Source organism: Suricata suricatta, chromosome 10 (assembly GCF_006229205.1).
Source record: "Suricata suricatta isolate VVHF042 chromosome 10, meerkat_22Aug2017_6uvM2_HiC, whole genome shotgun sequence".
Classification (NCBI taxonomy): Eukaryota; Metazoa; Chordata; class Mammalia; order Carnivora; family Herpestidae; genus Suricata; species Suricata suricatta.
Genome location: NC_043709.1, coordinates 79,679,189 through 79,705,350, shown reverse-complemented (window position 1 = coordinate 79,705,350; position 26,162 = coordinate 79,679,189). Strand labels below are relative to the sequence as shown.

Genomic DNA, 26,162 nt, shown 5'->3' with positions numbered 1-26,162 from the left:
ATTCATCTGAAATCCCTAGAAAAATAGATTTGTAACCCACACAGAATGCAGTTTTATTCTGAAGTCATCCTCAATCAAACAACTTCTCCTTTCTTACATCGAAACATATTGCTTATTAAAGTGCTAAGGGGGTGCCATGGGTATACACTATGACAGAGGGTCCTTCTCTACTTCTCTCAGTAATTAGGAACTTAAACTGCAGACTAATGACTAACATCTTCCATGGAACATCTCGCCTATGCTCTCAAGTGATTTCTTCTGCAAACTTTTACAAAGAGCAGAATGCACTTTTATAGTTTTATGGGTTTAGAGATGTTCTTTATTTTTAAAAATCCAATGTTCTGAGAGGGGAAACAACATGATGGTTATTCTCTAGAAGATGTACAAATTATGTATTTGCAAAAGGAAGAGGTATTCCAATCTTGTGAAAGCATCATACGTCTCTTAACACCTTTAAATATTGTATCAGAAAGTTCAGTCTTCCATTAAAGAACCTGGAACGTATCATCAGAAAGACCTGGGTTAAAATCTCAGCTGAGTCACACACACACAGAGCTGCCTAATAGTGAGGAAACCCTTGGGTTTTCTGAGTTTCAGCTGACTCATCCTTAGAAATGTGATCTAACACTCTCCAAAGTTTGTTGTAACATATTTAAAAATCCCATGTATGAAAACATCTGCTTTAAGACTTGATATATAGCAAGTACTAAATAAAATAATAAATGTCCTCTTGTTTCTTAAATCTGCTATGAAAGAACTCTACTTCAACAACAACAAAAAAGCTGGTCATGAAACAAATTTACATGGAGTAGAATTTCTACATTCTAGTAACTTAACATTATAAAATCATAGAAAAAGTTGCTAACAGATTCAGTCAAAAATTCTGTGCAGATTAGTGGTGGTTAGTCCTGAAACAAAGAAGTAGGAACCCATCGGATGATCTTCCCTTTCCACATGTTGAAGACTTAAATTATCTCCCACTCTGTCTTCACCTTTCACTCCACAGTATTTTGGGTATTCCAACAAACAGAAAAGCTATGATAGGTAAACAGTCTACATTCCTACCGATTAAAAAAAAAACTAAATAAAACAATAGGCATTTAAGAAACAGTATCTTACCAATGGTGATGCCAGTATTTGTCTGCTAAGTATTACCATCAAAATACAGCTTTAAAAACTTCAGGCAGTTATTTAGTATTTAGTGAAATGTGAAAACAGCAACTAATTAACCCACGGAAAACTAAAACCTATACAACAGAAGACATAGGATCACCACCTTACCACTCTTTAGAGCAAATACAGAATTTTGCTGTTTTCATGCTGTAACTAAAGCATATTGTTCCATTTAGCTATTTTTATGTATTGTATAAGGATATGCAATAAAGAAAGGAATGATTTCCAGGTTGGCAGTAAATAGCCACAGTGAATGCTGACAATAAAATTTCACCGCTTTCTTTAAGTCTATGCTTAGGACCCACTCCTTTTTTGCCCATCTCACTTCATCCTATTGTCCTGATTCCTGGATTGTAGGATTTATGGTGGAAAGGAGAAAGAGTGAAAAAGCAAATGAGCTAAGAAGTGATAGCAATTGATGAAAATTAATTCCAAAACACAGGCTTATGGAGTTAATTGATTTGATAATAAAAATGTGATGCCATATTGCTCACAATAAAATTTTTCTTTATGAACAATTTTGGCTATATGGCATAGAACTTACAAAACTGAAATATGATTATTTCCAAATATATCTTGAAAACAAACCTCAATTGGCTCTTCACCACCTTTTACTTGACTTTCTCCCATTTCTCCATTCTCATAGCTGCTGCTCTTCTCAACCCATAACTCAGATTTTTCTACAGTGAGTCGAAGCTGGTCTAGATCCGCCTTGATCTGCTTGTAGTTATCTACATCTTGATTGGACACCAGCAATTGCACCTGGGAACAGAAAACTCTAAACCCTTAATGTACTTAAGGAAATGCCTTCATTCCTATTTCATTTATGTCAAAAATCCCAAGTCTTTTATCAAAGTTGCTCCTCATTTGAAGTTTCAGATTTCTAGAATATTTATGGATATTTTAGATGTATATTGAGCATGAAAACTTACAGGTATCTGTGAATACCAATCCAATATGCAAAGAATTATAAATTTTTATAAAGTAAGCCCTAGAAAAGTGCTAATGGAGTAATGTAACATAAAAGATACCTCAACTCTAGTTTCACTAGAACTCTAGTTCATTTCTCTAAGAGTCTATGTGTTTGAAAAGAGGTAGAAATACAAAAATAAGTGAAGGGAAATTCTGATACAGTCTAAACCTCATGGTATAAACTTTTATTTTATTATAACTTATACATATTATATGACATATCCAAATATATGCATAACTCTATTTGTGTACTCCTGCAATTATTTCCTATTTTAATATATTCTTATAAAACTTCCTAATGAAGATCAATCCTTATTAAATAAAATAAATATTAGTGAAACACATGTAAGCACTTAGGTATGATTCACGAATAGTCTCAAGATTTATGTCACTCAGATGACACAGAAAAGGATTAGATCCAAAACAGTTCCTTTCTTTTGCATTCACACATTTTTCAATCACAAGATATTTACCTCTGCTCTACAGCTTGGCCTATCCAAATTCACCAGTAAAGTCGGGCATCAAAATAATAGCCGTGGTAATGAGATTCCTAATATGGTATTATCCCCCAGCGCCTTCCTAAATCTCAGTGCCTGTCATTTACATTAAAGATATTAACTGAAAATCACTTGTGGGGAACTCTTTCTAAAATAGATCATGTCTTGGCTTAAGCAAGGCCACATCTATCTTTAAAAACAGAAAGTATGTCCAGAAAAAGCCTCACCATCTCATTAACTCTGCAACCATGAAATCAGGCTGGATGTTATATACAACATTTTCGGAGCTTCTGCTCTCCGCCACTAAGGGGCTACTCAATCTTACCTGTTTAAATGCCTGTAAAACTTCTGCTCTCTGGCTGAAGTGCTTGAACAGAAGCTGCAGGGCCCCTGATAGCAGAGGAGGGTAGTCATGCATGATCAGATGAATGAGGACCCGTAAAAACGTCCTGCCTCCTTCATCATCAAGTTGAACTGGATTTTTTTCCTTTCTATGAAACCAAAAATAATTCTACAATAACTTATATTTATATAAAATCTATTCATAAGTAGTTCAAATTGTATATACATTCTCAGAGCTATATCGCTTTTACCCTCCAAAATTGGAAAGTAAAGAGCAAAATAAGTTTACTCTTATTCCCCCCTCATGTAACTGATGAGAAAACAAAGCACAAAGGAAAGCCTGCATGTGTCCACGGAAAGCAGGGGTGACCCACCATCCCAGAATGTCTGAGACTGAGGGGGGTTCCAAGAATGGCGGACTTTTCAGAGCTTGTCCTGGGAAGGTACCAGGCCAACCAGGAGGAGTTGCTCACTTAGACACAGACAAAAGCTAGGAATCTAAATTGACCCAAAAAATCTCGACTCTAGTACTGAGAAGAGATACTAGGATGGATGTACAGCAACAGCTGACTTTCCCCAGAGCCCCAGAGACCCCTCCGCGACAGGTAGTGAGGTGCGGGGGAAGGACAAGGGCGCACACCCGCACACACGTGCACAGATCACCAGAGCTGCTCTGGGTGTTTCCTATATTCAGACGCTGGGCAGGTCTGCCCTGGAGTAAGAGCTCCATTTATTTTAAATGGAAAAATCATACACTGATTTATTATCTCTTCTCAGGAATAATGAAATACTTGAATAGGAAATCACAACAACAACAACAAAAACAAAATCTGTCAAAACAACATGAAAACAAAGCTAAACCAAATGTTCACTAGAGAGAAAAATCCTTTTTGGTTCCCTTGATTCTTCATTCTTGTTTGTCTTTCTAACCAAAGAAAATGCAACAAAGTGCTTGGTGTGAAATTTGTTTAGGTTCTCATGGCAAATCTCTAATAGAAATGAATGCTAGAAACTTAATGATTTGTAGCTTAGACATTTCAGGTCCTTTTTTGCCTTTACTTTTCTTTTTTACTGCTATTAGTTTTCATTTCTGAAAAAAAGAAAGAAGCAACTTTAAAACAATAAACATCAGGGTTCCCAGTAACAAAGGAGAGCAGTCATGTCAGAGGGATTTTGTTTTCTTTAATCATGGACATTTCCAACTGGCAGAAAATAGCTTTATTTCTCACAAATAGTTAATGATAATGTTGAAAGAAGTTACTTCCTTTCCTCAATTTTTTTTTTTAGATTCAGGCAAGCAATGTTTTGCAAGACGCAGCACTATTGACGCCAGGGGACTTAAAGGGCATTCGTGTGCTGTCATTATTTGAGGAAAGAAAAGCAAAGAATTCAGGGAAAAGTTCAATACACTGATCTCATCTCTCTTGTCTTTTTTCCCCTGACCTACCTAAAAGAAAACCTGTGCTTTTCCCTTCTACAGTACATTAGCAGCTTCATTTCTGGCAGAAATTATGTTGGCAACAGTAAAGGACCTAAAATTAAATAAATATAGGGAGGTAAACAATAGCAAAGTATCAATAAAGTCACTAAGTAAAAATGCTGTTCACAAGATAAAGCTATAGAAGCATTACTATACCTTCCAGCAAACATAGTTTCTGCCTGAGCTGCGATTTCATCTATATCAGGAACAATCGCTGCAAAGACAAAGGGTAAAATCCATTCTGTCTCTTATGATCAGGAGTCACAGTATTTATTATGTCGGTATTAGCGTACCTAAAAATAGTTTGCCCTCATTCCTTTATGCCACCAAGAGTCAACAGTTTAAAAAGCCGCAATATAATTTCACTTATATATCAACATTTTAAACAAAGTTTACATTTTGAAATGTATATTGCTACAGTCAAAGATATATGAGGATCAGAAAGCATCACTTATAAAGTTGCTTCACCTGGATAAATGCATATATATATGCATCAGTTACACACACACACACACACACACACACACACACACACACACAAGTTATATAATTTAAATTGGTGATAATGTGAAAGGACGTTTTTTAAACATGTTTTTTAAAGGATCAAAATACAGCAATAATGAGCCCTGTAACTGTTAGGATATTTCCAAATAACATGGTCTTTATACGCATGCGTCCTAAAATTCCATCCCTTCTTCTTATAGGACATTAATTTTTTTTATGTAAACCAATCGTGATTCCTCACACATCCTCACCACTAATATTTTGAAGGTTTCTTTCTTAAAATAATACATTTAAATAACATTATTTATTTCTCATCTCCAAGGCACAAAAACAAAGCAGAGCAAGATAAAAAAAAAAAAAAAAAAAGAGGAGAAAGAATTTTCCCCAGAAAGCTTTCTCTTCTAGATTCAACCAGTGAAAGAGATCAGGTAAATCAGAGAGAACTGGTTTTCTGGGGGTTCCCTGCCATACTTTACTGACACGTGCAGTTTCTATTTCCAGAAGTCTGGCTTCTAAGCACCAAGAATATTTATGATACTGTCAATGCAACCGCCAGCAAGACTCTGGTTCTGCCATATCATTCCTGGAAATAGCCCTTTGGGGCTATATCCTTCTGGGAAGCATAGAAACAATACCACTGCCAATGTACCAGAAGTGACTTCTCCCTGAAGCAAACTTAACCCGTCTCCAGAGGCATGCTGCCTTTTGGATGGTCCTAAAGAGTAGGAGAGCAGGACAGTGGTCCACCACGCATTTTAACTACATACTTACAATCACTGAATGGATCCTGACAAATGGACTGATGGGCAAAACAGAAGAGGATCCCTGACACTTTCATACAGGTTGCAGTTAGAAGAAAATTTCACATCTGTACACAGATCCTATTCCTCAGAAAAAGAATTCTGTTACCTGGCCAAATCTTCAATACACTAGTTTCTAGCCTGCTGTTACTGGCCTGATCTAACCAGAAATATGGAAATGTGGAATTTCTTAGGTTTCATAAAGTATTCTCTACAGTCACAAAATGTTTACAGTAATTCTTATGCTCTTTCTTTACTATGCTCCTATACACAGAGATAAGAGTGGCTTTCATTTGTACATTTTTAAATGTGAAAAATTGACATACCATACCAGTTCGTAACCATGCAAAGTAAGCGCATGCACGCACACACAACACCACCCTCATTTAGACCTTTGGGAAATATCACGTCTTTGTTCTTGAGTTGGGCAACAGCTTCCTAAAAGAACACCTTGCTTCCTGAAAGCTGGATTTCATACTGCTCTTTGACCAAGCAAAAACATCTCCCTTGGACTTTCACCAAAACAGCATTATCCTTCCAAGATTCAGGCTCTGGCGTGGGAGTGACCTCTGAGGAAATCCCTGCTCCACTACTTTCATGACCATTAGCTAGTAATTTAACCCATCTTGCCTTGGTTTTATTATCTGTAAAATGGTACAATAAACAATACCTCTACCTCACCGAATTGTGAAGGCTACAAAATTAACTGAATTCTGAGGACTTAGCACCAAGTATGCAAATATCCTCCAGGACATTCTAGGCTCCGTCTCAGTTCCTTTGTGTCATTGGTGGTTATGATTTCTACATTTGTATCTCTTAGAAATATTACTGTGTCTTAAAATATGAATGCTACAGAGTACATATTTATTGTCACGTACCTGATGGCAGTAATGTTTCTGGAGACCCACTGGAGGATGCTTCAGCATTTTCATTGTTCTCTCCAAATTCCTTCTTATATATTGACAGCATATATGAGATCCTATAATCTAGTCTGACACTCAGGATAAACTACAAAAGAGCATTAAAAACATAATTTTATTTTATTAGCATAGTGCTTAAAACTACAGTTCATTATACCAAGAACAACATAACTATCAACATTTCATATAAAGTAATTACAAATCTCAACTCTGAACACTCCAGTTGCATACAGCCTCATCAGCCATAATGCTAAGAGTGTGATGCATTTCCATTAGCCAATATCAGTAGAATCTCAAAGCAGTTTTTTAGGAAGAAGAAAACTTGATCCCCCATGATTACTCTGAATATTCCAGGCCAAGGTATCCAGTGAGTCTGGATGAAGAGGTAATGATGACTATTTCACTGAGCACTTTGCAGAGGTACCATTGGCTCTGGGAGGGGAGTGCTGATGCTGTGACCTTCATTCATGCACAGAAAGACCAAACTTTCAGGTACATTAGTGTGGATTCTGGCTATACCACAATCAGTCTTGGATCCAGGCTACAAAAGGGCAGCTGAAGAAGCAGCACCCAAATATACCATGGACTAGCCTCATGGGTGCTTGTTTTCCCATGGGTTGTGTTGTTGACCTTGCCTCCTTAACTAATACATTGAGAGACGCTAAGTGCCAATAAGGCTCCTGTCTGTGCTGGGTACTATAAAGAATGCAAACCTCTTCCCGAGTTGGGAAAACAAAATACAGCATGGGTAACATAATTAGAAAATTATCGAGGAGCACCTGGGTGGCACAGTCAGTTAAGCATCTGACTTCAGCTCAGGTCATGATCTCACAGTTCATGAGTTCAAGCCTGTGTCGGGCTCTACACTGACAGCTTGGCGCCTGGAGCCTGCTTCAGATTCTGTGTCTCCCTCTCTGCCCCTCCCCTGCTCACACTCTGGCTCTCTCTCTCAAAAATAAATAAAAACATTAAAAAACTGAAAAAAAAAAAAACTATCAATAACTAAATCAGGCTGCATAGACCTCAGTGGAGATCAGAGAAAGAAAAAGTATGTGCTACAGATTTCTGAGTGGAAAAGGGAAACAATAAAAGAGTGGTTTTATACAAAGTTCCCTTCCATCCCAGTTTTCCTGAAATAAGCCCAGTTTAACCTTTTGTTCCAGTAAAATTACTATCAGTGCCCCCAACACTCTCGAAAGAGCCTCGTTTGGGCAATAAACAATAATGGACACATATGTACCATCTGACCTGATCTCCTACCATTTCTGTGGCTCCTGTATCACATGCCTCCCTCCCCAGCTCTCCTCCCCTCCCTTCTCTCATTCTCCCTCTCACACTGCTCTGTTCCAATAGCACTGGATGTTTCTCTCTTGCCTTCTCACATTTGCTTGGTGTCCACTTTACCTTGAATATTGTCCTCCGCCCCAGAAAAACTAGCCTTTGAGATACCCTCCAAGATCCAGGTTAAGTCCCTTTTCTAAAGAAGCTTTCCCTGGTCCCCCAATCCAAACCAACCTTTCTCCTTTTTGCTCACCCGACACATTATATACACCTATCTGTCTCCTGTCTGCCTACTACATCTATTATTTACTCTCTGTCTCTCTGTCTGTGTCTCTCTCTTTCTTCTGCTAGCCTTCTATACTCCTTATGGGCAGCAAACACATGCTTGATGTCAATAAACATTTGCTAAGCCAGGTACTAAGAAAGGTGCTGAGGGTACAAAAAAGGTGCCAAGGAATAAGACCTACTTTGAAGAGCATGTAATGCAGAAGGAAAACAAACACCAAAGAATCTCTTTTACAAGCATGTGGTGAGTGCTACAATACATAGAGGTTGAATGGATTCTAGTTAAGGGAACTTTCAAAGCAGGGGACAGATCATGGGAAAAGAGAGTTGAGAGGGGCCCAATGGATTGGTGGCTTTGTGCAGAAGGGTGGCAACAGAAACTAGATTGCAGGTGCTTGAAAGGAAGGATTTATTAAAAAAAAAAAAAAAAGCCTATGTAAAGAACAAATTAATAAGACACTAATTGGTGAAGCACTTATTACATTTTAGTTGAAGATTAGTACTCGTAGCTTTTTATTTTATTTTAATTTTTAAATGTTTACTTATTTTGAAAGAGAGAGAAAAGGAGTGAGCAGGAGATGAGCAGAGAGAGAGGAGTACAGAGAATCCCAAAAAGGCTCTGCACTGTAAGCATGGAGCCCAACTCAGGGCTCGAAATCATAAACCATAAGATCATGACCTGAGCCGAAACCAAGAGTCGGACGCTTAACTGACTGAGCCATCCCAGCATCCCAAGATTTGTATTTTATAAATAGACCCAAAATAAAAACTTTCATCTTCCAATATATTTAGTTATGAAACATAAATGGAAGGTAGGAAAGGGGCAAAAGGAAGAATAAAAACAAAGGCAGAGAAAGGTAGTTGAGAGAAGGCTAAAAATAGACGGAGAGAATGAGAGAGAGAAATAAAAAGAGATACATAAAATAAGGGGGAAAAGAAAGGAAGACCCCGTGAGGAGGAAGAGCTGACAGAAAGCAGGAGACTTGCATAAGGAATGTGGCTACAAAGAAATTCTTGAAGAGCTGTTCTAAGAAGAAACCTATTTGAGAGCAGCACATAGGAACGCAGACAGAGTGAATCAGACCCAGACACGGAAACACAAAAATCAGAGTGAGAAAGAGGTTCAACAAGAAATACATTAAAAGCCCAAAAGAGGCAGCAAAGAAAGGTCAGCCCTAATCTACCCAGCTGCAGTATCTCCATCTCATCAGTTTTGAGCTGTTGGAAAATGTTTTCCAAATGCTGATCTTCTGTAACTGGGGGCTAAAGTGAGGTCACATATTCTACAAGTTGTCCCGTGAGTAGGATGATGTTAAGCTATGGGTTCATTAGGTTCACAGGTCAGGTGATCACTACCTGCCTTAGTTTAAGAATAGAACTAAGTGATTTTTCAGGGTCATGAACACAGGGATGGGAGGCCTTCCAATATTTCTCAGGGTTCAGCCTTTGGAATTCCTGGAGGAAATGTGAAACCCTTGATGATTATAAATCTAATTACTTTAAATAAAAATGTACGGACCCTTCCAGGACTACTAACCCACTTCTGGTAGTGCAGTCTACATTAAATTATGATGAAAGACTTAGTAAATTGTATCCAGAATCTTAATAGATCCTTGAAAACTCCAGGCTCCATTCTCCAATCTGGAATAAATGCTATAATTAAAGTATCATAAAACTACTTATCAAACTTTAAAAAAATTGCTAAGAATTCACAGCTACAGTAATGGGGAATTTGTTCACTAAACCAGGGGGACTGAAATAATAATTTATCTCCTTTAAATTCATAGACTATGTTAATTTTAAATATATAGATTATTCCTAGCCTTGTGGAAACAAAAACACAAAGAAAGTCACTTATATAAAATATAAAAACCAATTATTAACATTTTTGCTAATAACAAATAAAATTTTACTTGAGTTTCTTGCTACAATGATAAATCTGGATACACAGAATTACATATCCAATATAATTAAAAATAGAAATAGAGTTAGAATTCAATCTCAAGTTAGCCTGCTCAGAAATCCTAAAATGAAGTTAAAATGAAACCAGGGTTAATACTAAATGAGAACATGCATATGAAAGAGGTTTTGTCAACCTCAAAGCACTCCATAATTGTTAGATATCAACATTAATACATTAAATGGAAATGAACAAATGTAACTAATATGTTAAATAGTATCATTAACTGAAAAGAAATAAATTAGATCAATAGCATTTCAGAATATTTCCAAAGTGATTTGGAACAAAATCTGTAAGAAAGTTAAACCAAGAAGCTCCATTATTTGTCACTTTGCTTCCATTATGCAGCATACCTGTAAAATCTCAATAATCTTCAGTTTGGTGTCCATCACAGTCACGTCCTCAGGCTCTACAGAGCTCCCTTGCTTGCTGGGGTGGATGCTGGGCTGAACGTCAGGCACACTCATGGGGAAGATAGAGCCTCGACTGAGTACCATTTGGGTCATCATCTCTCCCACGCCGTGGATGGTTCTCATGACGTTGTTTCCTAGCACAAGAGAAGCCCTTAGGTCAACATACACAACACCTGGGGAAACAGGTGTACTATCCAGTTAATCAAAACCAGACTGAAAACATAACAAGAAAAGTAATGGGATAAGAAAAAATAGTATCCACTGTTCTGGCTCTTTCCTTACAGACAAAGCTAAGGTCCTCGCAGACGCATTTCAAAATGGCAGATTTTAAAAAGGAAAGTTCATGTTTCTCAGAAAATGCTTTCAAATGAGGTACCAAGGATAAGTTGTGGAAGCTCTGATAACATCCAAGTCAGGTCCTCTTGGGACACAGTAAGTCTTCTCAACTGTCACACTTTGGGACACAGTAAGTCTTCTCAACTGTCACACTGATAGGCTCTAACTTTTATAATAATGTGAAAGAACTCTACAATAATGAGCTACATGAAAACATGTAAGTGGTGACTAGCATCATAATCCCACCCTCAAACCAAGGACTTCATAGCTTTCCTTTCATAATGCTTGTGAGGAGGACTGTTATAACTTCAAGAAAAAGAAAGTTTCACCTGTGGAAGGAGCATGTATTTGCCAAAACACTTCCCATTCCTTCATCCAACTTGAATAAAAAAATCATTATTGAAAATCCACAAAAAAATTATGTTTGAGGTAATTACAAAAATAAATTAGTGACAAACATGATCATTTTGGGGGCTTCTTGGTGGTTTAGTCAGTTAAGCATCTAACTTGGGGTCAGGTCTGTGGGTTCAAACCCCACATTGGGCTCTGTGCTGACTGCTCAAAGCCTGGAGCCTGCTTCAGATTCTGTGTCTCTCTCTGCCCCTCCCCAGCTCTCTCTCTCTCTCTAATAAATAAGCATTAAAAAATTTATTTAAATGATCATTATCAAAAAGGCATCATCCTCTTTCTACATCTTCTGAGGCTAACTTCTCAATCATTTGTCCTCCAATAAAATTGCACATACGCTCATTCCTTCCACTGACCATGCACAGCTGTACCAAAGCATCCTCCTGACACTGCTCCAATTTATTTTCTCCAGGCTGACTGCTGTTGCTCACTTCTCAATTTCTACAACATTCAGGAAGGATTCAAAAGAACAATTGTGTACTTTTCTTTCAGAATAGTGGTCTTTGCTTCATGTATGTTCATGGAGCTCTGCCTCAGGCAAAAGCCTAAGAATCTAGCAAATAACTTCCCTTTCCCTAAGTGTCTCAGCATATCTACCAAGAGAAAGGGAAATGGAAATAAGACAGGATGAGATAAAACTCCCAGCTCTAACTGAAGAGTATAATCTGTTGGAACACCTACATGATCAAAAGGAAAACAAAGAAAAGGAAAATATTCAAAGGATGACTCAAAAAAATCTTGATGGTCTTGTGCAGACCAACCACAAGTATCATCAAGCCACTAGTAATCACTATGAAAAGTGAAATCCCTTTTAAAAGTTATTATCTTATCCATATATGAAATTAATATATAGAGAAAAGGGTGGTGTTCAAATACTACAATTATGAGGAGGCAAATAAGTAACATTTTTCTCTAGAAAGGCATTTTCTGGCAGAAATTAAGTTTGGTTTTCATTCAGAAAGTCTATAACCTTTTATTTGACTGCTGCTTGCATGAACCAAAAGGCAGGGCAGGGAATAAGAAAAAAATATATGTGAAAGGTAATTTCCAAGTTTGGACAAGACTGAGATCATGGATTTGAGAGAGGCGTATTTTCTACCAGAACAACCTCGAGGCAGAATGCTACATTGTCTGCAGTTCTCAAGCAATCACAGTGGTTGACTACTTTCAACCATCTCCTTCCCCCACCCCACCGCCACTGTTTGCAACGTGGATTGCAAGCATGCACATCTGATTGTTGGCAGTGGTTTTAGGTGACCAACATTTAACCAGTACATTTATCCGAATCTTGATTCGAGCATGTATATGTGTTAGCATCCAAGAGATGCTTTCTTACCACTAACACAGAACAGGCTCCTTTGTTATTCCTACCCCCTGATTCACACAGAAATCCTTGGCACCCACAGTGTCTGCATCTTATTTAGATTTGCATGGAAAATAATCATTTAATCCAAATGATTATTACCCAGAAAGTTAGCCCAGACCATTCTTTTTCCCCAAATATAGATCCTGTCACCAAGAAATTAAAATCTAGAGACCAGAACCATAATAATACATAACACATGCTGTCGATGACATGGACGGGTTCATTCCGGTTCTACCATATCCTTAGATGCCTGTGGCACGTGGTCACCAGAAAGCTCTCCTGACATCTCCATGTATGGCCAATGGAGAGGTCTCAAATTAAAAGATGCCATATTTTCTGGAGTTGCTTGGTAGTGATGAGAAGTGCTTAAATTGTGAACTATCACAGCTTGGAAAACTATAGTCAAATGCCACATAAGTCACAGATGTACGAGGCTCCCAAGTACCCATTTTTCCACAGAAAATTTTCTGATTCTAGACTACTGAGATAAGTCAGAGGCCATCAGTTTTCAATGCTGCCAAAGAAGAAAGATTACCATTTCTCTTCTCCCATAATCAGTTCATACTACTAAGAAGTTTTCAGTGGAAAAACTACTTTATTATCATATAAGTCCTGTGGACAAAAAGACCCCTAAAAATCCAACTTTTTTATGTCTTTCATTTTAACCCAGCCAGAATTTGGATTTATGTATAAAGGGTATTGGGATGGTTTGAAAAAATGTAAGTCATCTTTGTTAAGCAAAACTAAGAAAGAAGGAGTTGCTTAGAAATAAAAGCAGATGAGGGTGCCTGGGTGGTGCAGTGGGTTAAGCTTCAGACTCTAGATTTAGGCTCAGGTCATGATCTCATGGTTCATGAGATCGAGCCCTGTGTGGGGCTCTACGCAAACATCTTGGAACCTGCTTGGGATTCTCTCTCTCTCTCTCTTGCTCTAATTCTCTCTCGAAATAAATAAATAAACATTTTAAAAAAAGAAAGAAAGCAGATGGATTTTTATTTTATAATTATGTGGATAGTTTTACTAATCCTAATTCTCTCAAGAGAAAAACCTGGAAGTAAGACAAGTATGCTCAATGCATACTGGGAATGGTGACTGGGGGTGGACTGAGCACACATACTGTTTGTTCTTTTGTTTTTTGATGGCCCTAATGAGTCCAGTTTCCATTACCAATTCAAGAGAGGCAAAATGAAATCTACATAACACAAAAGCTGTGCTGACCATGATTTAATTTTACCTATTCAGAAATCATGTTACTGCTTGTGAGCGCTATTGGGCTCAACAATCATTGAGAGTTACGTGGATATCTAGAAAGTATAAGAGATTTAACAGATTTTTACTTGATTGAAATTAACCTTATATCTATTGGTATTTTATTTAAAATCATCTTTATTTGTTATCTTTTTCAATTAGAAATACTATTCTCTTATAAATACCTAATACTAGACATGATAATTTGAATTTTCTAGTTGTTTAGGTTTGAGATAGACATTTCTGGAATCTTCTCAGCATTTATTAGAGATAAATGAAATATTTGATCAGAAAAGTTCTGTGAATAATTCTTCATGGCAATTTAATTGCTCTGTGACTACTAAAGTCAGTTCAGTGTTTTATAATAAAAGCCAAAAATATAGATAACCCAACAAACCATTCTTACTTCCCTGAAACATAGTTTTATGGTTGAATTTGAAAAGAAAATGCATCTGCTGTTACGATAATTCTTTTGAAATGCAATGATATTAAACCATAAAGACATGACTCAGGAAATCTTCCTACTTTCCATCCCTACTCAGCAGCTCCTTATAAACCTCCACTTGCTGGAAGACACCTACACTTTAGAATGGCAGCAGTTTTCTATTTTGAACATTCTCTGGAGCAGTGCTTCCTCCCAGTGGTTGAGGGCCTGGTTATAAAAGGACATTTCCATATGCAAAAAAAAAAAAAAAAAAAACCCAAAAACACTAACATAAGACGAACACAAGCCTTAATTAAGTTAGGCATACAAGCAGAATAATAGGTACCATGGTACCAACCTGCATCAAATGCAAGATCAAGATTAACCCCCTAAAAAGACAATAGATAACCAGCATTCCCAGTTCAAATTAGATCATGCTATTATAGAGAGCTAGATACCCAGTCTTGGTCAGGTTTTTAGACTTTGTGCTGGGCCTGGGGGGAATGTACTTTCCCTATGCTTAGAGTTTTCTTAAACAGATGCTCCCTTAACTTGCTTTCTCACTCATTTATGATTACTGGTACAATATCACATCCTCAGCTAGACTTCTGGTCACGCTCTCTGAATAAGGACTGCCATCATTCTGGACCCACGCACCTGCTTTACATTTTAGTCATGAGACATTATCACCATTTCACGTCATATTTTATATGTGTATATATACAATTCCCCTCAAAAGAACATAAGTTCCATGAAAACAAAGATTCTGCCTGATTTACTGCTTTATCTCCAGTCTCGGAATAGTGCCTGACACACAGCAGCCAATCACTGTTTGCTAGATTAATGCACTAATAAAAGAAAAAAAGATTTGATAAACAAATGAGTTCTTAAAAACGAGATTGACATTTTTACTTTAAAAATTGGATCTTATTACATTAAAAATAGTCTCTCTTTCATCAAGATAAGTTTTTGCTTGCTTTCCTTTATACTTTCCTAAATTTTTTCAAATAGTACATATAATTTCATGTTACTTAACTTTTCCATTAAAAAGAAAAGAAATAATAAAAGATACCAATGAGATAAGGGAAATAATAAAATCTGCCCTTATCAAGGGCAAATCACATCCCAGGTACTTCACAAACATACCCTTCACAGTAGGATGGGGGGTTGGGGGACCCATCCCACTTTACTCAAGCAGAAAGTGGCCAAGCTTCAGATAGAGGTCAGCCAGTACCAACATGCAGGTTTTTTTCCCAATACCATGATGCTTTGCTAATAACCCATCACCTTACAAGTTTCCAGATACTTTATACTAGAACTCAAAAACCTACCAAATGCAGAAAGCAAAGATTCTTTTTTTTTATACTGTTGGGTTTTTTTTAAGTAGGCTCAATGCCCAACACGGGGATTGACAGCACCACCCTGAGATTGAGTCACATGTTCTACTGATTGAGCCAGCCAGGCACCCCCAGAAAGCAAGAATTCTAATTAAAACTGTGTACTAAAGATGTGGAATTACTATTAATTGTATAATAAGTTTGTTCACATTATCCTCAAGTGAATTTATCCAATCAGTTTTTATTATATATGATGGGCCACACACTACTCATAGCATTTTATTTTTATAGCACAATTTAATTTTAACGATAGCTCTTATTCAGAAAGTATTTTTTTATAAATTTCTTTTAATGTTTTTTATTTTTTTGAGAGACAGAGAGAGAGAGTGAGAGACAGAACATGAGTGGAGGAGGGGCAGAGAGAGAGACACACAGATTCCCAAGCACGCTCCAGGCTCTGAGCTCACAGCACAGCACAAAAACGGGGCTTGAACTCACAAACCATGAGATCATGACCTAAGCTGAACTCAGACTCTCAATCAACTGAGCCCCAGGCACCCCAGAAAGTATTTATTAAATAATGTTCATTCATCTGGCTCTCTATTAGGGACATTGGAGGTATGAGGATTTAGGAAAAGTAGAACTGACAACATGGCTAGGAAAACATAAAACATATCCACAAAAATATTTAAGAACAAATACAAGGCAGATGAGATAGTTATAGTATAGCATGGGTAATATAAAAATTTCTTAGGGAAATTTTTCATCATTTAAAAAAATTTATATTAAATATTTAATATTTTTAATTACCTTAGGGGAGGAGAGTGAAGGGCAGCTTCACTGAAGAGATACAATTTTGAACTAGACTTTGAATAGAGTTGAAGATTTAGATTAGAGTAGTGTGGTCTTTCTCAAATTATTTCATCATCCTATGTATACAATCTTAATCCTAACAAAATATGTTCCAAGTACTATGAAAACACCAAAACACCAAATACCAAAAACACCAAAAAAGTCATGAAGAACAAAAAGTATCATATAATTGTAATATAGTAGCTCAAAATGAAAAATGGAGGACATTTGTGTACTTTTGTTACATCTCTGAAAAACAGCCATTCTCCTTTGCGTCACGTTCTAGTATTCTGGCCACCACTCTGCTTCTGAATGTGTGGTTTCATCACATAATTATAGCTCATAATTTCTTACACTATGGCATGACTGTCACACAATATCACCTCGGAAAGAAGTCCTCAGAGATGTGGTATATAAAGAATAATCAGTGAATAAAATAGACAATGTGACACCTAATTTTCTCCATTCTAAATAAATACTCATTGAATATAGCATGTTGATAACTCATTTACAGACTTCCAAGACCTTAGAATTAGAGCAAAGCAAAACCTATTGAAAATATGTTCCCAAAATATAGTAATGTATTTATCCATCTTTTTTTTTTAATATCCAGTCGACTGTTTAAAAGAAAATTATTTCCCATCCCACCCACACCCTAAAAAAGTGTTATTCAAAGAATGAATTTAAAAAGCAATTCATACAAAACAGTGGTTGAGTTCTACATCCTACTTTGGATTTCATCACTGTCAAATACTGACAAAGTTATTTCAATATTCCAAACCTCAAGATTTTAATTTGCAAAACTGACTTTAATTCTTAACAGTTGGTAATCCAAGCAATAAATGAATTTACACACTGTTTTACAAGTGAGATATGATTTAAATACAATGAAATGCACAGATCTTAAGTGAAAGGTTTCAGCAGTTCGCTGAAGAAGGGTATCCACCCATCTAAGCCACATGTCAACCAGATATCAAACATTCTCATTACCCCCAGAAGCTCCTTTGTGCCTTTCTCCAGTTCATCTCCTCTGCATTCCCCCACTACCATCAAGAGCAACCACTCTTCCGATTCATCACACTATACATACATACATTTAATAATAGGTATGATTTTAGTTAAATGACTGTAACCAAGAGTACTAGTAAATCAATCATTGCTTAAGTATAGAAGGATCTCTAGTTCCTTGATGCGCTACTATTGCCTTGACCAGATAAGTAGTAGACCAGATAAGTATCTCTGAGGTCAGAGATAGCACGTTTCTTAAATGTAAATGAAGGACATTTGTGTACTTTTGTTAAGTATAAAAGCATGAAACAAGAAAAGATAACTAATATAGTGAACGATTCCATCAAATCTCCAAACTACCTTCTTGTACTACACCTTCTTGTAGTTCACTGGTGAACTCTCTTCAGCAGGTATTGAGAGAACTGGGGAAGCCATTCCAGTGTATTAACTCCTTGAGGTATCAGATTCTGAGGTTCAAAGTATATAATTAGAGGAAATAGTTGGAGTAGAGAGGAGGTGAGGACAAAATATAAAATGCCCTGTACTAGATGGAAATAAAGCCAACTAAATTATATGATGAAAAAAATGTCATGTGTCAGAGCACAACTTAGAACTTGAGTTGTCTTCAAGTTCAATGGGAATCTATTCTGTGTCATTATTACCCAGAACATCCATTTCACCTAGACTGCATTACAGAAGTAAAGTGTTCAGAATGAATGAGAAAATAACTGTCCTTGACTTGATGCTGGTCAGACCAGTGACCAGTGATAATTCAATCATAAGAGAAATAAAGAGACTGCAGGTGATGACAGAGAGGAGGAGACATTCAGGAGACACCCTGGCCATTTTCAAATGCAGGGAGAAGTGACATGTGGAAGCGATGTTCAATTTCAACATGGCTCCAGGAACAAAGTAGGGCTGTTTATTGGAAGTTAGAGGGAGGTAGACTTAAAATAGTCTAACATAAGAGAACTAATAACTGGAGCTCTTGGAAAGAAGAAAGACTTGCCTCTGGAGCAACAAAATCTTGGTCACTCAGATGGTTAAGGAGATCCTACATGACCACTTCTAATAGGTGTTATATGAAGATTTGAAGTTCAGATAGTGTTTAGATGACTTCAACAGTCCTCTTATATGCAAACCTTCTATAAATTTGTGTTTGCATTCCAACAATGCACCTTCTTGTAGTTCACTGGTGAACTCTCTTCAGCAGGTATTGAGAGAACTGGGGAAGCCATTCCAGTGTATTAACTCCTTGAGGTATCAGATTCTGAGGTTCAAAGTATATAATTAGAGGAAATAGTTGGAGTAGAGAGGAGGTGAGGACAACATGGTCCTCTTAGTCATTCTCATTATTTGTGATGGCATTCTTCAGTATTGATTCTGTCCTATTAACTCAATATGGTAATGTTAGTTGTCATCTTGGGTGCCAGAAATCATTCATATCACTCCTAGGTAACTTCAGACACTTCAGAGTCACTTTTTAGCTTAGGGAATAAGAATAAATTCCTCTATGGATGGTGTTGTACCCACTGTGTGGCTTATACCTTTAGGAAACCAAAACCCAGAAGAAGTACAGACAGATGCCACAGAAATCTGATAAATCCCACAGAAACACAAATGCAGAATTTGAGTCTTCTGCCTCTACTAAGTCAATTAATTATGAAATTTAACAAAAATAATTTTATGCATTATAACTTGATGTGACTAACATCTGACTGAGAATCAAAAGGAAGTTACAGAGATACTTCGTGACTTGCTGTACTATGTAAATTATGCATGCATCATAGCCATTAAGTCCTTCTGAAATTTATTAACTTATATAGTCAGTAAGTGAATATTTCAATCATATTACTCCATTAAGATGGTGCATCAGAGAGCACTGAAAAAGTATAACATTAATCACTAAAACCGCTAAAATAAAATTGAAGGAAGTATTTTAACATGAACTGGCAATTGTCATGTTCTCTCTCATTCACTGGAAGTCTGAAAAGCCAAACTAGAAGTTCATAAGTAATAAAAGAAAACAATCATATAGTTGGAATGTCATGGTCTAAAAAATATTTTTAACATTCAAATACTTACATATTTATATAAAACATGTATTTTTCATGCATTCATCAAATGCATTTCACTCAACAGATATTTTTGAAAGCCTCATATGTATATAATAGTATATTATGCATGGTACAAGTCAGCTTATAGAACCAGAAATAGAATCTGTTTTCATAGTTTTTCTCCCTGTATTTTCTCAGTCAATAAATCTGAATTATGATAATTATGGAATAATCCAAGTAGTAAATCTAAGAGTCATGAGCCTCTTATAAGTCTACTAGAAAAAGAAGACTTATAAAAAATAATTACAAAATGAACGAAAGATCTACACAAATATATATTTGGAATATTGGGATTACTAAAAACCTTTGTCCTCCAAATGCATACATATTTTATGTAAGGCATGGCACTTACATACATTCATTCTAATGATAAGCAAAATTCAATCTAATGATAACTCATAAGTGAGTTATGAAAGTATATATGATATTTAGAAATGTATCTAAGAGGATAAAACTGTTTAGAATTACTGGGGAGACAGCGAGAGACAGAGCTAGAGATGTCTGGTGCAGATTGTGAAGACCTCTGGGCACCAACTTAAGGAACTGAGTTATTCTCCAGAGATGATGAGAGCTAGTAAAAGAGCTAGAGTATGTGATTTAGAAGGAGCCTTATACTGGAATGTAAGGTGGGGGGAGAGGGGGCCAAAAACGGAGTCAGGGAGCCCAGTCAGAATTTATTGCAGGGAGTGAAGAGGAACATGGAGCTTCAAGAGAAATTTAAGTGGTAAAATTTAAGACTTGTGATCGAAACTTTGTTTCAGAGACAAGTCAACTATTCATGAAGGGCTGATTATTGGTTTAAAAAAGCTTTTTTGATCTGACCTGTAAAATCCCTTCAAGTGAAATCAAAACTCTTTAGTAAACACCTACTGTTTAGTACTAAACTTTTTGGTAAACTCGGAAAAAGTAGAAAATAAAGTCCCTGCAGATAAAGAAGTTATCTAACTAGAAATTTGTATAATAAGAGCAGAAAGAACATCAACTGTAGGGCTGTAGAGTTTTTTAAGGAAGTGAAGAAAAAGAAAAGAACCCCGAATTCAGAATCTGGCTCAGCAAGCTACAAGCTGTATGATCTTAGGCAAAGTATTTACCTTCCTAAAACTCTATTTCCTGGACAAAATAGTGATCATGATACCTAATTGCTAGCAATAAGGATTAAAAGTAAAAAGATAAAAATATGCAAAAGATCTAGAGTTGTGCTAAGTGTTGAATATAAATAATAAATATCCTTTTATAGTAATCTTTTGCCAATGTGTGGCCTGGCACATGGTAGAAACTCAGTATAAAATAGACATATTACATAGTTATTCTCTACCTATTTTTAAAAATGCATTTGATTTTTAAAAGGAACATGATCTCACATAGATCATGTGTTTGAAATTCTCTTAACATTTATAAAGAAGATTAAGCCCAGAAGGGGAAAAAGTCCTTTTAGGCGTTATTGATAACTAAGAGAAAACTGGACAGTTACACAGGCACTGTTTCTAAAACTTATAAAAGCTTAAAGCCAAGGGGAGCAGGTGCAGAGAGAATAAAAGACATTGTACATCAAGCCAGAAAGAACCCCAAGCACAAAGCCGTGGGAGAACCAGCCTCAGAATCAGAATGTCACAGAAATCTTCCTTCATATCTGAAGAAGAAGAAGATTCCAGAAGACTTGCTTCCCAGGACACGCTTCTGATGCTTGTGATTCTGCAGCATTTGGAAGTAGGCAGTTTCTAGAAATTTTTTCCTATCGAGAACTTTGTTGTGCATTTAAATGCTTTAATGTTGTTTTTACTTTTCTCCCTAATCTCTATTTCCTATAAGATCATAATCATTTTTATTTTTTCCAAATCTGTATTTCCTATGAGATCTTTATCTTGACCTACAATTTTTCTAATGAGGGTACTTTTCTGGAAGATACCTATGGTGGATGCTGTGATGATCTTGCCCAGATCCCCTTTCAGGGATGAAGGACAGTAGACTGCCCCAGTTACTCAGTGGACAGCCCTCAAATGTCAGTCCTCTATGGGGACTGACTAGTCTGAAGAGAGCCGCCTCAAGCAAGGGCACACACTCACTCCAGGGCAGCCCATGGAGGCATAAAGGCTCAGCCTCCACCCTCAATCCAATAGGAGACAATTCTGAAAGGACATTCCAATGGCAGACCTCTCCCCTCACCCCAGAGCTTCCCACTAGGGCTGCTTAACAACCCAATGTCTCCCTTTGCCCAGTCCTGCTTCTTCCCCTTCCATTCCACTGGCGTTGATTCTACAATTAACCTAGTAAATCTTCACACTAATCTTCAGTTCAAGGTCTGCTTTCTGGGAAATATAACCAGCAATGATTAATTCCAGAGATTCAGGGACACTGGCATCATTGTTGCTGCCATTGTTCTTATTCAAAAATTAGTGGAAGAATCTCAAAGCATTATGCTCATCTGACACAATATGCATGCACACAAAGGGACAAGAGAAAACCTAGCACTATGAGTAGGACTGCATGTCTCTACCTCTTGCTCAAGTCAAAGGGTTCCTTTACTAGAAATATATGGTTCAGATGGAAAGAAGGAATAGGCAGAGGAGAACAGCATACAGGAAGTAGGTAGGTATGAGGAACAAGATACACACTGGAGATAAGACAGATGTGTTTGAAGTAAAGGGACATCACCGAAATCAGAGATGAGGGAAGACAGATCAAAGAATAAGTCCATCCAAAGGAGAATCTGTAGAAGTAGCATCATATCAGGAAAAAGACAGTTCATAAATCACTGCAAGAGATTTTCAGATGACAAATGGTAACTGTGGTACCTTCCCTCTACAGGTAAACCTTGCTAACACTTCTGAGCGCTATGAACTCCCACATAAACTTAAATCCTTGATAGAGACCTGGAAAGAACTCAATCAGTTGAAAAATTAAAAGAGGGGGTGGGGAAGAGGGGAAAGTGGGTGATGGGCATTGAGGAAGGCACTTGTTGGGATGAGCACAGGGTGCTGTATGGAAACCAATTTGACAATAGGTTATATTTAAAAGGAAAAAAAAAGAATGAAAAATTAAAAGAAGATGAAGGAACACTTGAAAGAGTCCTTACAGTGAAAGCTGCCTTGTACCTCAGGTACTTGTTCTCAGTTATGGTCTTTGTACTAAGCCCCATTTCTGTTCATTCTCACCCTCAGCTCCCCAAATAGACATCCTCAGCCTCATCTGCACCCAGATAAATCCTTTCTTCCTTGCTTACTTGTTCGTTTTGTGTGTATTATACACTCAAAATTTTAAGTGAACAAAGGCTTCTGGTTTCAAGGCATTCTAGCTGTGTCTTTACAAAGAGAAACCACAGCTATTAACCAGGAGATATGCTTCATGGATATTGGTTAACAGGAGCGTTTTATAACACACTGTAACAAGACACCATTCCGTGAGTGAATGAGTTACATACTAATCTTCAAAGAATCACAGTTTTGAACTGAAAGAGACCATAAAGATCACAGTTAGACTAATCTAATTTTATAAAGGAAGAAACTATTTTCTGGCAGATATGTTGCCTGCAATATTCTCTTCCTTTCCCACCCATATCACAATATTGAAAAATGTTTCTGCTCCACCTCCCATCTCAATTTCCCTTCTTTTTAATAGCAACTATGCTGCCAGGAAAAGCATTTCAAGGTGGATCATGTAAAGTCCCTGCCAAGACAAAGCAAAAGTTACACTGAAGAAAAAGCTGGTTTTTGCCACTAGGTGGAGAGTTAGCTTGCCCTTACTCTCTTCCCCAAATCTCCTGGGCAAAGGGATGCCCCCAGACAGACAGACATCCAAAGTGCCTGGTACAGCCCACCCATCTTATCTCTTCCCTACCCTGGGTTGGGCCCACAGGGCTGTAAGTCACCCAGTGCAGCCCTACCCCTTTTAGGTCAGAAAGACAATTTCAGGACATTGTGGTTATCTGTTTCTTATTCTCTAAAACCAAAGGCACTTTAGTACCAAGCCTGAAGCCTCCAAAGAAAGGAAATCCTAAGAGTAAATGGAATTCTCCATTTGACTTTTTTAGTGAATTCCCATTTCCAACATTATAACACATGTGCCCAAAAAAAGAGATGATCTGGTTACTGGTTAGGGACTGGCCCACATTTCAGGGCTTGACTATGGAAACTCCCAAGAATTTGAAGTTGTGAAAAAGCAAAATGACAGAAGATTAAAAGAAAGTATTCCGCTTAGATTTGGTCTTTTGGTACTTTTCTGATATATTACCCTTTCAAACTGTGGTGAGTTCAAGGGCGGGGAGACACTGTAAAAGAAATGATAGTAGTGGCCTCGACACCCTAACTAGGCCTGCACTGTACTCCATGGGAAAGACCTTCTTGCTCCCTGTTGGAGGTTTAAATTTGAACCCCAGTTCCATTCAAACAACAAACAGATAAGTGGAAGGATACTGACTGGATCACTAAATAATGAGTTAGACCCAAACCATCTCCAGACTGGGTCACATTCTGTGCCCTGTCCACATGGAGATGAGGCTTACCCTCACTACTCAGAGTTAGCGTGTGATGTTGTTCATCAGAAGACTGTAAGTTATATTCACATTTCTTCCCAAATTTAATGACTCTCTAGTGTAGGAGTACAAAATATACACACCCCGCTATGAAGAGTGGTCTTAATAAACAGTAGTATCAATCCTTGGAGTATACATCCTTCAGGGAGCATACAGAGAAAAAAAGTATACTTTTTAAAATAGAATGTACTTTCAAAAGTGTATTGAAAATGTCTTACTTATCAGCCAGCATATGCACTTGCTTTTAACTTCTATATGTGACCAAGAAGAGCACTGCTTGACATAATCCTTCCACCCAAAAGATCAATTACACTGAATGATGCCTGTGCATTTTAAATCACTGAGACCAAATGATAGGTATTAGGCAAAGCAAACTGACTCAACAACACAGCTTTCTGGGAGCGAATACATTTGTTTGAAAACAGTATTTCTTTTCTTAAGTGAGTATATAGCCAATGAATGGTATTGGATTGATGGCTCTGAAGGTTAGGATCTTCTATTTCACGACAGCCCAGACCAGGACAGGGCCAGCGCCCAACACCTCCATGTGAGTATGCCTGCATAATTTTCTGAGCAGACCACCTCTAGAGTACAAAAGTGAAAAGTTGCTTCTAAGCCGAACCATTTCTGCCAAGTGTAACAACTGAAAGCCACTGTGTTGTTGAGTAGTCATAGCCTGGGAGCTAGATTCAGACCCCCAGCCAACCCTAGCATGAGAACAACTCACAGCAGCACGGAGGTGGGTTGCGCTACTGCCAAGGACCCCAAAGAGGAAAACTTCTGTAATTGCCACGTTCCAAGCCAGCCATCCCCATCACCTCAAACACTAATTACTGACCTCTAAACCTAAAGGATTAAAAAAAAAAATGAATACTGTGCCCTGCACATGCACACCCTCCTTAAGTCAGGTGCCACTGAGGTCAGCAAGAAATGGAACTCCAGGAACTGAAAGCCCTTTCCTTCGGGACACACTTCTTCCGTTCCCTTGAGTCTGACCTGCCAAACAGCTACCAAACACATTTCTCTGAATGTCCAACCCCAACTGTGCTAAAGCTGAATTAGTAAGTTGTAAGTAGATCAGAAGGATAAAAAAAGACCTGGTTCTTCTATTGCACAAAAATTTCCAGACATGGTATGAGAAAAGAAAACTATTATCACTTACTTAAAGGAACTGGTTCATCTATCAACAATGCTTATAAAATTACTTCCTGTTTTTAAAAAATCTTGCTTTGCAAATGACTTCCAATTGAATAAGGTTTACTAAAATAGGAAAATATAATCCAGATCATTTAAATATAAAAGAGCCAAGATAATGAGACACTGAATATTATAATGTGGCCACAATGCTATGGCTGTCATGAGATGTCCTATAAACTAACAGTTCTTTTTTTCCCCCAGGTACTTTCCATAATCTGGGATTTCCTCTCTGGCATCAACCTCTGTCTCATCCTATACCACAGGAATTTTTCCCAGGCCTGAAAATCCTGTCTCCACATTTGGAGATTCCAGAAATGTGTTCTCTCTTGCTTCTTTTGTTAAGAATTTACAGAGTCTAACAGAACGTTTGTTAGGAATTTATAATCTAATAGAAGTCAGCTATAACAACACACTTCCTAGTAGAGATGCCAAGTAATGCTTTAAGTTTGAAGTGTTGTCTTAAAGATAATAAATCATTTTCCTACTTGGCTAATTATTTAAGTCATTAACTTTTTGTTTTGAAACACTTTCAAATTTGTGGGAAGAATTGCAAGAGTAATACAAAGAACTCCTATAATATCTTCTGCTCAGTTTTATGAGATTCACAAACTCAGCCATATTTGCATCCTCTCCTGCCCTCTCTCTCTTTACCTGCATCTTACAGGTCTTTCCTACACTCCTTATGAGTTAGTTCCACACACCATGACCTTTTTA

At 37.3% G+C, this 26,162-nt stretch overlaps 1 protein-coding gene across 3 annotated transcripts in view; it reads right to left on the bottom strand.

The window, feature by feature from the left end:
* The window catches only part of ITPR2 (inositol 1,4,5-trisphosphate receptor type 2), a 478,853-nt gene that overhangs the window by 287,642 nt on the left and 165,049 nt on the right, over positions 1-26,162 (bottom strand). For all 3 annotated transcript variants that reach the window (XM_029955850.1, XM_029955851.1, XM_029955853.1), the window contains 5 exons: positions 10,568-10,761; positions 6,647-6,776; positions 4,621-4,678; positions 2,968-3,133; positions 1,762-1,935 (listed from right to left, as the gene is read on the bottom strand). In XM_029955850.1, the coding sequence (XP_029811710.1) occupies positions 1,762-1,935; positions 2,968-3,133; positions 4,621-4,678; positions 6,647-6,776; positions 10,568-10,761 (722 nt within the window). The remainder of the gene's footprint in view (positions 1-1,761; positions 1,936-2,967; positions 3,134-4,620; positions 4,679-6,646; positions 6,777-10,567; positions 10,762-26,162) is intronic.